Genomic DNA, 12,409 nt, shown 5'->3' on the forward strand with positions numbered 1-12,409 from the left:
TAGCCCTCTTCCCCATGTTTGCACATGCGTGTTTTTTCAGCCCTGCCGTGGACCCCTGAATAATCCAGTTCTGGTGCAAACCTACTTCCTTAGCCGGTTAAACTCCAGTGCACACTCACATGCTGCTGAGAGCATCACCTGCTGGTGCACACAGCCTGTGCTCAAGCACAGACTATTTATAACCGAATCTCCTCCAGGACCTGAGGTGACCGGGCTAGTTACCCATCTAGAAACTAACTTGTATTGACAACCTCTTCTTCTCACTCTCCCCAAATCTTCTACTTCACATAATCACTCACCTAGCTAATTTTCTCTCCTCATACCCAGGCTAAGCTCTTGATCTTGACTTTAAAACCAAAAAAAAAAAAAAAAAAAACAAACACCAGGTCAAGAAACCCGAACCCTCTGGGCAGCCAGAGCTCCGCCCTCTGTCCCTGCTCAGCCCTAAGCCAAAGAGGGAGTGAGGGCTCGCCTGCAGAACCCAGGGTCATTCTAAAAATTGCACCACGGGGGTTGTCAGGTGGCTGCTGGTGGCTCCCACCATCCTCCTTCTCCCTCCCTCCGGCTCGCCACAGATCACCTTCCCAGGGGACCCTGCTGCTAAAACTTCGCTTTTGCCCGTCAGGCTGCCACTTCACAGAGGGAAGGAGGTGGGACCACATCGCCAGCTCCTGTCTTCTGGATCCTGGGGTGTGTATGGCTGCGGGGTGGGGGCGGTCGGGTGAGTGTTTGGGCTTTAGGGCCGCTTTCCTGCAGGGATCTCCAGCTGGGTCAGACTGCTCCTGTCCCTGATATGAAGTCTGGAGGCAGAAAACATTTACTTGGAACTTGAGAAATGTGATAAATTAGCAAACTGACGCAGTAACAGAAATGCATGAGTGATGCTCTACAGAAGTGAAATTACTTGCGACTTCTAATGATAATTTTAAGTCTCTTAAAAGCTTCCAGTGTATGTATCCCGCCCCCACTACTTTATAGAGAAGAGAAAGAGCAAAGTCTTGAGTTTGCTCACAAAGTTTAGAATTCCATTTTTTTAAAAATCAGGAAGTATTCAGTACCTGTTCAGTATAGATATAATGTTACCAGTTTTAACTGAATTCATAGTACAAAAATCAGACGATTGTTTAAACTCCCAGAAATAAAACTGACTGACAAAGTGGAACACCCCGCAAGTACCTCAAATGAGTTATTTGATTAAAAAATAGGTTTGCGGTTTAATGTGCACATATGTTTATAGTGTCGTATGTTTTGTAGTAAAAATCATGTTGGAATATAATGACAAAGCGGAAAATCCCTCTTCCATCAGCCTTAACTTAAAATGGCAAGTGGCGCGGCCGGGCCTGTTTCTATTCCGGGAGGCAGCACTGAGGAGCGCTGACAGATGCGAGCCCGGAATGTGGCAGGGAAGGGGCAGGCACAGCTGACCTGCTCCCTTGGCAAGAAGACAGTCCGGGCTCCCAGCTCCCTGTGAGAGTGACAGCGACACTTCAGCACATGCGGCTTTTCAATTTGCCCATGGATAGTGTCTCCCAGGAGACAAGGGCGGAGGCAACAGGAAGAAGTGTGTTCTGAAGTGCAGAGTGACAGCCCTGTTCTGTCCCCAGCTCTAGAAGCTTTCATCAGGGATTGGTTTTGGACCAGGAAGAATCTGATTTAATACGATCTCAGGCCTCACTCACCTACAGGTGAGGGGACGATTATGCTACTGTTTCTTGGCAACATGATTCCTAGTCCAGTGGTTCTGGATCTGTTTTGGATTATGGCTAGGAAAGAACCCTTGAAAGAAGTTCTGAGCCACTGTACAGAAAAGTACACATAAAGATATATGTGTAGCATGTTCCAGAGCATTTGGACGGCTCGTCGAACCCCCTGAAACCTAACCCAGAGCAGGGTTGCCAGACAAAATACAGTTCACCCTACGGCTTTGCTAAAATTCAAGTTTAACTGAACATCTTGAATTTCTATTTGCTGAATTTGGCAATCCAGACCTAGACCCAGAGACCTCAAGTAAAAAGCACTGTCTCAGTTGGTTCATCTGGTCTGATCATGTGTTGGTTCAAGGGCGACGGAAAACCGTATTGAGAGCAGAAGTGATGCGGGACCAGAGTTTTGCAACTCTGGCAGCAAGAGCCAGCTGTGTTTTGTTTTGCTGGGGATCAAACATGGCGCCTTGTGTGTGGAGCACAGGTGCTGTACCACTGAGCTGCACCTCCAGCTCCTCACTGTGTATTCCTAACTGTGCCCAATTTTAAAACTGAAAGGGTGTTTCCTTATTTGGCAGATGATTAAGCTGGAATCCTAAAGGCTTGGATATATTGCCCCTGGGCTGGCCAATTATTAGAGCAGAATGGATACAAAACTAGTTTTCAGTCTATGATGCTAGAGGAGACATCAGTCTTAGAAACCTGATTTTCAACCCCTCCTCTCCTTTGACAAACACAGAAGAGAAAGAGCCATTGTGCTAAAATTTCCAACAAAACTAGAACTAAAAATGTTGCATTGTGTCCCAGTGTCCTATATCCAGGGTCAGAGAGCAGAAATACAGTTAGCATTTCCTATGCAGTCTATATTCTTTATAAATAAAATCCAGGCATGGCACAGCCACTAGCCAAGTTGAACCACATGAAATTGACAATAATTGATTGTTTTGTCACCAAAAAATAGTAATTTCCTCTTCAAGCTAACACTTAAAAGGGAATGCTTGAGTAGCTGATCAACATATTCACGCAGGCCCCCCTTGAACTTATTTGTGTTTTGGGCTGACTGAATCTATTAGAATTTCACATCCTCTCTACTCTTAACAGGAGAAAGAAATTTGCAAGTTTTACATGTCCCCTAAGTTTATTTTACATTCACAAAGGCAACTCCTGTTTCAGTACAAGGAACAATCAGTTTACAATCTCCATATGCAAAATTGGGTTTTCTCACCCTCAGTTCCCCCTCCCTCTCCCTCTGTTTATCTTAGGTTGGAAAAAGCTAACTCTCCCCCGGCCAGAGCTTTAGCCCTACCCTGCATTGAAGGGAGATGAGACAAGAGGCTGGGTTTGAATCTTGCTCCCGCATCCTGCTCCTCCACCCTAACTTGTGTGACCTTGGACAAGCCTTTCTTTTTTCTTCCTGAATCTTAGTTTCTTCATTTGTAAAATGAACCCAATATAACCTGCCCTTTAGGATTGTATGTGGTATTTAAATTTTAAAAATGAATTCTGTAAAGTACGTAAGCCAGAGCTCAGCATACGGTTACTCCTCAACTGATAAATCCTACCTATATAATTAGTATTTTAGGCAGAAATGGAGGTATTGGTTTACATTTAATACATGATACATATTCATGCTTGGCTAATTTTATTTAGGAATTATTAATATGCTTAAATTTGACAATTAAGAAAGACCATGGAGAATGTGATGGCATGTGTGACTGCCCAGCTGTTCATCAGGTGTTGAATACTTTATGCTATTGCTGGGAAAGGGCAGAGGCCCAGGCTCGGTGAGGGCAGAGGGATGGGAGCACGGAATTCTGCCTAGGTCTCTTCCTCCCAACCCTGATGGGCAGCTCTGACTGGGTGACCGGACCAGAGCAAAGAGGGAGTGAGGCTGTGATATCTGTGACCAGGCGGGACACTCTCTGTGTCCCTGCACAGAATGAAGTTGTGGGAGGATAGAACCCCTTGCCCCACCCTCCACACCCCGTGCAAAGTCTCTACTTTGATCCAAAAAAGGAAGAGACAGAAAGGACCTGGCAGTGCCTCCAAATAGCTGCTCGTGCCATTCCACCACCTCAGCTGCTCTGATGAGAGCTGCTCCTCCTCCCATGCTTCCCACTGTGGTGGAGGCCGTGTGGAACATACACGGCAGCAACGGTCCCACGCGGAGCTGTGAAACCCTTCCTGTCTTTGATCATACATGGGACCACCAGTCCCCGGCGGGTGGAAAGACAGGATCAAGCCTGTTGTTCAGGAGCAGTGGAAAGACAGTCCTGAAGCTCCCCGGCCAGGGGCAGCTCAGCAAGGACGCACTCCCTGCCATGCAGACTGTAACCCCTCCCTAGGGTGCAGCAACCCTGGTGCCTCCCTGATCACCAAGCCTGGGCAGCCCTGAGTAGCCGACCACTAAATATTCACTCGGTGTACAAGGGAAAATCAGTAAGTAAAACTCTCATGCAACTTTCCGTTAAAATATAGGTCAAATAAAAAAATAGAATGCTTCTGAAATCTATTGCTCATGAGGCTGAGGCCAGAGGATCACATGTTCTTAGACAACTTAAACCTGTTTTAAAATTAAAATAATAATTTTTTTAAAAGACTGGAGATGTAGCTCAGTACAAAGGCCCTGGATTCAGTCCCTAGTACTGGAAGGAATGAAGGAATGAATGAACAAAAACCCGTGATCCCAATTCCCAGGCTCCTCTGTAGAAGTGTAGTGTTTTAAATGGAACAATGTAGCACAGAATGAGAACACCTGGACAGGTAGACAGCCTCACCTGAGATGTGCATTCCCAGGCCAAGGATGTCATGGCAGCTCTGTAAACAAAGACCAAATTTATTTCCTGAATTTACCGAGGAAAATACAGCCACCAAGAAGTTACCTGTGGACGCTGATTCCAATCAGCCCTTAAATGTCTCTTGCCTGTTTCTCTCCTCTCCCTTTCCCAGAGAGCGCTAAAGAATCCAGGTGTCTCTGCAAAGTGATCTTATGGGCTCAAGAGAAAGGGCTGCTCTATTTGAAATTTATATGTGAGTGACAGAATGACAGTGATTTCAAACCTCAAAGCATACAACAAGAAGCATGCATGTCCAGGAGGTAGAGTGAATCTGTCCATTAGCAGATCAGCTCGGGTTCACCTGTCAGACTCACTACTGTGTCACCCAGTCGGGCCCTGCAGAGGTGGGCAAGGGCAAGACTGAGATCAGGAGAGGGGCACGGAAGTTCCCCAGATGTGCAGCAGTCAAGAGCCAGGTCCACAGGGGGCACCAAAGGCAGCGTAGAGGCCAGACGTGAAGGAAAGAGGAGGGTCAGCAAGAAGAGGGAAGGCTGAGGAAGACCGGGAACTGGTCGCTCGTTTTGTAGCCCCAGGTTGCCCTCTCCTTCCCTGGAGAATCTTAATCCTTCTGAGTAAATACAACTCATCAACATCCTACGTTTTGACCTAATGTTAGCTGCCAGATATGTTCCTCATGAACTCAGCATCTCAGAATGCACACGGCAGGGTGAGTCAGGCCTCCCTGCCGCTGCTCGGGGCATTCCCTCTCCTTCTAATGATCGTCCCCGTCTCATTCCCACTCACAAGAATCCTGTTACCAGGACCCACTAAGATTTATGTTATCTGCAGACCTCCTCTTCCTAACATCACCTCACACAAGAGCGCCCTCAAGATGAATCCTTAAATCTGGGCTAACAGATTCCTTATGTTCCATGTAATCTGCTGTTTTGCTTACCTGATAACCCAACGTCCCAAGTTTTCCAAACTACCATTCATATAAAAATAAAAATACTCTGTTCCAAATTCTTTAGAAATACTATCATGCTCCAGCTGCTGTTTGCCAGCTTGCCCTCTGGGTCGCCATATGCTCCTGTCCCATGCTGCATCCTGCTCCTGCTTCTCCATGCTTAGGGGCTTCTCATGTACTGTGCATGTGTAAGTGGTTGCTCTCGGACTCTGTCATGGTACAATGGTCATCACCACACGTGGCTACTGAGCACCGGACGTGGGTAGCACAATCTAAGATGCAGTGTAAGTCTAAACACACCCTGTATTTTGAAGATTTAGTATGAAAAAAGAGTAAAATATCTCATTGATGACTTTTATAACAATTACACATCGAAAGGAAAATATGCTGAATAAAATACACAGCTAAAATGAATTTACTTTTCCCTTTTCACTTTCTAATATAGTAAACAGGAAATTTTAAATTGTACATGTGTCTCATGTTATATTTCTGTATAACAGCATTACTCTAGAGAGGTGATAGCGAAACTTTTAGGAACAAGGGCCCAAACTGCAGCCCCAAACCCACTTATTTACTGCAAAGCGCCAACTCTGCAGTTAAACCTGAACCCTGAGGTTTCAGTTTAGAAAAAACAACTCATAATTAACATCTTTTGTCTTAAAAGAAAAAAATAAAACACATGTGCCATTGGTTTTCCACCACTTCTCTAGACATTACAATATTTAAGGTTAAATGTTCCCAGGCTGTGTAACATTCACATAAAATATGGACGCCAAGCTGGGGGTGTAGCCCTGCGACATCACATTTGCGTAGCATGCGCAAGGGCTGAGCAGGACGTCTAGTACCCACAAAAAGAATGAAGCAGAAACCCTGCAGCTACTTGTCTACTTTTTTTTTTTTTTTTTTTTTTGGCAGTACCGGGGATCGAACTCACGACCTTGCACTTGCCAGGCAGGCGCTTATGCCACTGAGCTAAATCCTCAGGCCCCTACTTGTCTACTTTTACCTCTGTCCCTCCATCCTCTCTTCTGTAATTGTCTTGGTACTATGTCTATACACATTATAAATGCCACAAAATAATGCTACCATTTTTGCTCTAAAGAGTCATATTTATTATAAAGAACTTCAGGGTGAAAAGAGTTGTTTTTTATATTCCTCCAGACATTCACCATCTCTGAGATTCTCAAAGATTCAAGCTTCTTCTGGGCTTCCTGCTGACACTCTCCAGAGCCCAGCTCCATTCCCAGGAATACAGGTGTCACAAACTCTGCCCCCTGGCTCTTTAACCCTGTTGAAGCCGCAGGGATTGCAGCCCACTGGTAGGTTGAATGCCACAACAAAGCATGTGAGGGTTGGGCGCAGGGCTCCCCTATGTTATTCTCTTTTCCAGCTGTCAATTCCCTCCTGAATCATCTCCTTCTCTACTCTTGTGAGCTCTTACATCTCCCATGCCCTCAGCTTAGGGTTATCTTACAGTTGTGCTCTGGATATGATATCCCTAAAGGAAGAGCAAGTCAGCCAGCAACTTCTCAGACGGTACTAAGGGTACTTGGAGGATGCCTCATTTAAGGATGACGTAGAGAGTAACAACATAGAATAGGCAGTTTGAGAACTGAAAATCAGATGTCACTGCTTCTAGAGTCCCCTGGCCACTCCTTGATTCTGAATCCCCTGCTGGTCCTCTTCCTGCATAGCCTCAGCATATCACTATCGTAAAATACTGAGAGTTCTCTGTAAATATGAATATGCATATTATATATATATATATATATAAAACAATTTAAATAGACGATCGGCTGCTGCCCTGAGCCCCTGTAAACTTCTCCCAACCTTCCATCCTTCTCATAGGCCATCCTGGGCCAGACTGCGATCAGTAACTGAAGGATTACAGGAACCTCTGGGTCCCAGCACCAGCTCTGGGGCCTGAACCCATTCTAATGCTGACTAGAACTCTGCTTTAACAGCTATTAATACTTGAAATTTCACCTCTGCATACCACCAAACGACCTTTTAACGATGGATAAACAAAATATTTAGTTGTTCAGTCTGAAGCACTCCGATTCCTCCTGAGGTTCAGAATTCTTCTAAGACCGTGAGAGTTCACGAGCCCTACGACTGAGTGAAAAACTGGCACCTTGGGTTCCTGCAGGAATACAGACACGACTTTGTCTCTAGAATTTACTCTGCCGGGCTTGCTTATCATTTTGCATTTGTCAAATCTTTGTCTACCTAGCAGAAATTACATCTTAAATGGCTCCAACATTCTCAGCAAACTGCTGTCCCCTGGCAGTAGAGAGCTGGTAACTGCTTGCTAAAGAAAGTACTTAAAAGTTTCTCCCCGCAAAAAACCAACAAGGGGGGCACCCAAAGCAAAACCCAAAGGCATCCGAACACTAAAATAACATTCATAGATTCATAATGTGTTTCATAACTGTTTGCCGAAAGTAACAAGGAAGAACATATATGCTAGCCTTTTAAAGAAACTTACAATGTGAATGTGATAATCTGAGCTAAGCGAGAAAGACAGACGTCCTGCCAAGGAAGCCAGTCTCCGTTTCTGTGACCTGCTGCTACCCTTCTGCATGGCTGGACAAGGACACACACAACAGAAGGCTGCACAGTCTTTCTATTTTTTTAATTTTAAAGAGAAAAACAAAATTTTAAAACAAGGTAATAGGAGGGTAACAATGGTTAATACATTACACATTGTTATCTTTAAATGAGTTGTTACTCAGAGTACAAGATACCAGCATTTAATTGTCTGAAAAGTATTAGCACCAACCTCTTTTCATTGAACTAAGAGAAGTTAGTAGCATAACTACCTTAGCTATGTTTTATATGTGTATTTTTATTCTTTTTGCTTTTCCCTCCCTTCTCTTCTTCATTTCCCCATCTCAGTTTCTCTTTCCTTTGGAAGTTTCTTCCCACTTTGAAGTATCGATTGTAATTTTAAATCTTATTTACTCTTTCAGCTTCTCACACCTCTTTACTTTTAACACAAAATCCTACAGTGCTCATTTTACAGCTCTAAGTTTCCATCTTTTACATTATAGTAGGTTACATTGCTATTGTGATTAAAGCTATCTTTCCATAGTATTTTCTAATCTTACATATATTCCAAATTTTAGTACTAGAGGAAAACCTTCAAAGTGGTTGTCATCACTTTTGGGTGAGGGTGAAGTACAGCCTTTGAACAATGTTTATTATTCTATAACTACTGCACAGTGGAATCAGACATGTTCTTCTTTGCTGCATGAAAGATACCTGACAATACACTGAGAAATCTCACTTGATCATACAGATCTTCTAGACTTATTTTCTATACGTAACGCTGCAGTAAAAACTGCAATAAAATGCCCTTTCAGTTTAATGTCTTTAAATCTGTGACGATTAGTCTACTTTATGCCGTTAAAAACCATCATCTTATAATAGTTCATCTTATGAAAAAGTTTCTCCACGTAGTATTTCAAAGTCCAAAGCACAACTGGAACAAAACCCTGCCTTTCTTTTCTTCCTTTAAGCAAGCCCTCGCCTGTGACAGTGCATCTGCCCACATGGCACCCAAAAAGAAGACTGTCAAGAAGAACAAAGCTGAGATCAACGAGATGACGATCATCGTGGAAGACAGCCCCCTCAGCAAGCTGAACGCCCTCAATGGACTCCTCGAGGGAGGCAACGGCCTGAGCTGCCTCTCTTCCGAGCTGACGGATGCTTCCTACGGCCCCAACCTCCTGGAAGGCCTCAGTAAAATGCGGCAGGAGAGCTTCCTCTGTGACTTAGTGATCGGTACCAAAACCAAATCCTTCGATGTCCATAAGTCAGTGATGGCTTCATGCAGTGAGTACTTTTACAACATCCTGAAACAAGACCCATCCACTCGCAGGGTGGATCTCAACGATATCTCCCCGCTGGGCCTGGCCACAGTCATTGCGTATGCCTACACAGGCAAGCTGACCCTGTCCCTCTACACCATAGGAAGCATCATTTCTGCTGCTGTTTATCTCCAGATCCACACGCTCGTAAAAATGTGCAGTGATTTTCTGATCCGGGAGATAAGCGTTGAGAACTGTATGTACGTTGTTAACATTGCTGAGACTTACTCCCTGAAAAGCGCAAAAGCGGCAGCCCAGAAATTCATCCGGGACAACTTCCTCGAGTTTGCAGAATCAGATCAGTTCATGAAACTTACATTTGAACAAATCAATGAACTTCTCATAGACGATGATTTACAGCTGCCTTCTGAGATAGTAGCATTCCAGATTGCAATAAGATGGCTAGAATTTGACCAAAAGAGAGTGAGACACGCTGCAGAGCTCCTGAGCAACATTCGCTTTGGCACCATCTCCGCACAAGACCTGGTCAACTACGTTCAGTCTGTACCAAGAATGATGCAAGACGCTGACTGCCACAAGCTCCTTGTGGATGCTATGAACTACCACCTGCTTCCCTATCATCAGAACACACTGCAGTCAAGGCGAACAAAAATCCGAGGGGGCTGCCGGGTCCTGGTTACTGTTGGAGGACGTCCAGGCCTTACGGAGAAATCCCTGAGTAGAGATGTTTTGTACAGAGACCCTGAAACTGGATGGAGCAAGCTCACCGAAATGCCAGCCAAGAGCTTTAACCAGTGTGTGGCTGTGATGGACGGATTTCTTTACGTCGCTGGCGGTGAAGACCAGAACGATGCAAGAAACCAAGCCAAGCACGCAGTCAGCAATTTCTGCAGGTAACTGATCTTTTACAGGAAACTGCAATGGCTCAATATTTGGGGAGAAAATGCCTTGACATAGAATTAGACTAATCATGCCTATTAGCTTAGTTGGCTCAGCATATCAGTCACAGCAATGCCACCTTGCATACGCACCTCCTTTTATGTCGTGTAAAGTGCATTCAGGTATATCACACACATTAGATTCCCAGAACAAGCCTGCAAGGTAGGCTGGGCATTACTCTGCTTTTACATATGAGAAACTGATACCCAGAGAAGCCCTACCACCAGTAGATAGCAATGTTACTTTCATGGTTTTAATTGGGTGCCCCTGACAGTACACTAATTTATGAAAGAAACTAGCTGCAAATCTAATTTTTAACACTAAGTGGTAAGAAAGAATAAAATAATACGGTATTTCTTTTAAGTTACTGCTGCTGACAACTGTCAGATTCGTCACTGGCAAATAGAATGTGATCATTAAAATGTAGTAGCTAATTAATTTTAAATATTTGACGACAAAATAAAACAGAATGTCAATATTTTTGACACACAAAGAAAGAAAGAAAGCATAATAAATCCATCAAAATGGAATTCAAAGGCCATATTATTTTAGCATATTCTTAAAGAGTAGTAAAAGGAAAAAAAAAGAATAGCAGCATACCAACATCACAAACATAAACAAAACAAAGCAAGCGCAGTAAAAGTGACAGGTTTCAAGACAAAATGATACGAATTAACAGTGGCTGTTATATCACATCCAACTACAGTGCTCAGATTACCAGATGTAAGAATGGAACATTGTTCAAACCACTAAAGAGAATAAGAAAATAATTATTAGCTAAAACATTAAAGATCATACAGAGTTTCCCTAGACAAGATGGTAGGAATTCACCATGGTAGTTCCATTGCATATTGTTGCCTTCAAATCAGTTCCATTGCATGTTGCTCAGATTACCAGATACAAGCATGCAAAACTGTCAGAACATAAAAAATTTTAAGCATTAACTGTTCCTTTCAGTACACCATCAGACATCAGCAGTAGTTATCTCAAGTATCTATCTATATGTATATATATATATATATTTTGCCTTCCTTCTTTTCTTCTTTCCCTCATCCCAGTTGTTCCTTCCTTTGAGCAATCTCTTTCCCTTTCCTATCAGCTATTGTACATTTTGGATTTTATCTACTCTTTCATGTTCTTACACCAGGGAGACAATGTGATGTTCACACATGTGGGACCGATTTATTTCACTTATGAGTAAGGTCTCTAGTTGCATCCATTTACCTACAGCTTCCATATATATGAAATGGTCACAAAGTCACGTTCCCATCACGACAGTTATACAAAGTAAAACATAACCAAGGAACAAGATCTGAAAATTTCTACAGTATTTCATGAAAGGTATTTTTTCTTATTATACGTGAATGCACCGTTCTTAAAAACCCAAACAACCAATCGATTTCTAACCTTCAATTTATACCTGCAGGTAAGTTACTGTCTGAGTTCAAGGGGAAAAGACGGACAACAAACTGAGGGAGTCATGGGCTTACAGCGCCTCTTCTTGTAACCAAGAACGCCCCAGCTTAGCAGGCCCGCTTGCTTTTATCGAGCTGATTTCCTCCCTGTGGGTATTTGATTTCCTCCCTATGGGCATTTTTCAGTACTGATTTCAGTACTTACAAAGCTATAGTATTGAGTACTGAAAAACAAAGCTCTAAATTAAAACCTGCCCTCCACTAACACGTGCTGGACCGCAGCGCAGCCTCAAAGCCCCGCCTCGGTCGGTGCGCTCTAGACGGGCGCCGCAGCGCTTTTCTCTCCACGCCCGGCAGCTCTGCTCGTTCGTCCGCGGCAGGCGGCGCGCCTTCGCTAAGCGGCCAGGGCGGCTGGGGACGTGCGCGGCGAACGCGGCTAACCGGAGCGGCGGGGCTGCCCGCTGCGCGCTCCCGAGGCAGGCGCACACGCGCTCCGCGCCCCGGAGCGGCCCCGCTGCAGGGCCGGGCCCCGCTGACCCTCTGCCGTTGCAGGTACGACCCCCGCTTCAACACCTGGCTGCACCTGGCCAGCATGACGCAGAAGCGCACGCACTTCAGCCTCAGCGTGTTCGACGGGCTGCTGTACGCCGTGGGCGGCCGCAACGCCGAGGGCAGCCTGGCCTCGCTGGAGTGCTACGTGCCCGCCGCCAACCAGTGGCAGCCCAAGGCGGGGCTGGAGGCGGCGCGCTGCTGCCACGCCAGCGCCGTGGCGGGC

The 12,409-nt window shown here is 44.8% G+C and overlaps 1 protein-coding gene across 3 annotated transcripts in view; it reads left to right on the plus strand.

Moving 5' to 3' along the window:
* Positions 1 to 492: 492 nt before the first annotated feature.
* Positions 493 to 12,409, plus strand: part of Klhl31 (kelch-like family member 31) — a gene marked incomplete in the record, with an annotated part of 12,539 nt that continues 622 nt past the window's right edge. Inside the window, 4 exon segments of one of the 3 annotated variants that reach the window (XM_013510752.1) lie at positions 493 to 690; positions 6,609 to 6,766; positions 8,973 to 10,173; positions 12,187 to 12,409. In XM_013510752.1, coding sequence (XP_013366206.1) covers positions 9,002 to 10,173; positions 12,187 to 12,409 — 1,395 coding nt within the window. 3 annotated transcript variants of the gene reach the window in all.

Source organism: Chinchilla lanigera, unplaced genomic scaffold (assembly GCF_000276665.1).
Source record: "Chinchilla lanigera isolate Chin_1 unplaced genomic scaffold, ChiLan1.0 scaffold00010, whole genome shotgun sequence".
Taxonomy (NCBI): Eukaryota; Metazoa; Chordata; class Mammalia; order Rodentia; family Chinchillidae; genus Chinchilla; species Chinchilla lanigera.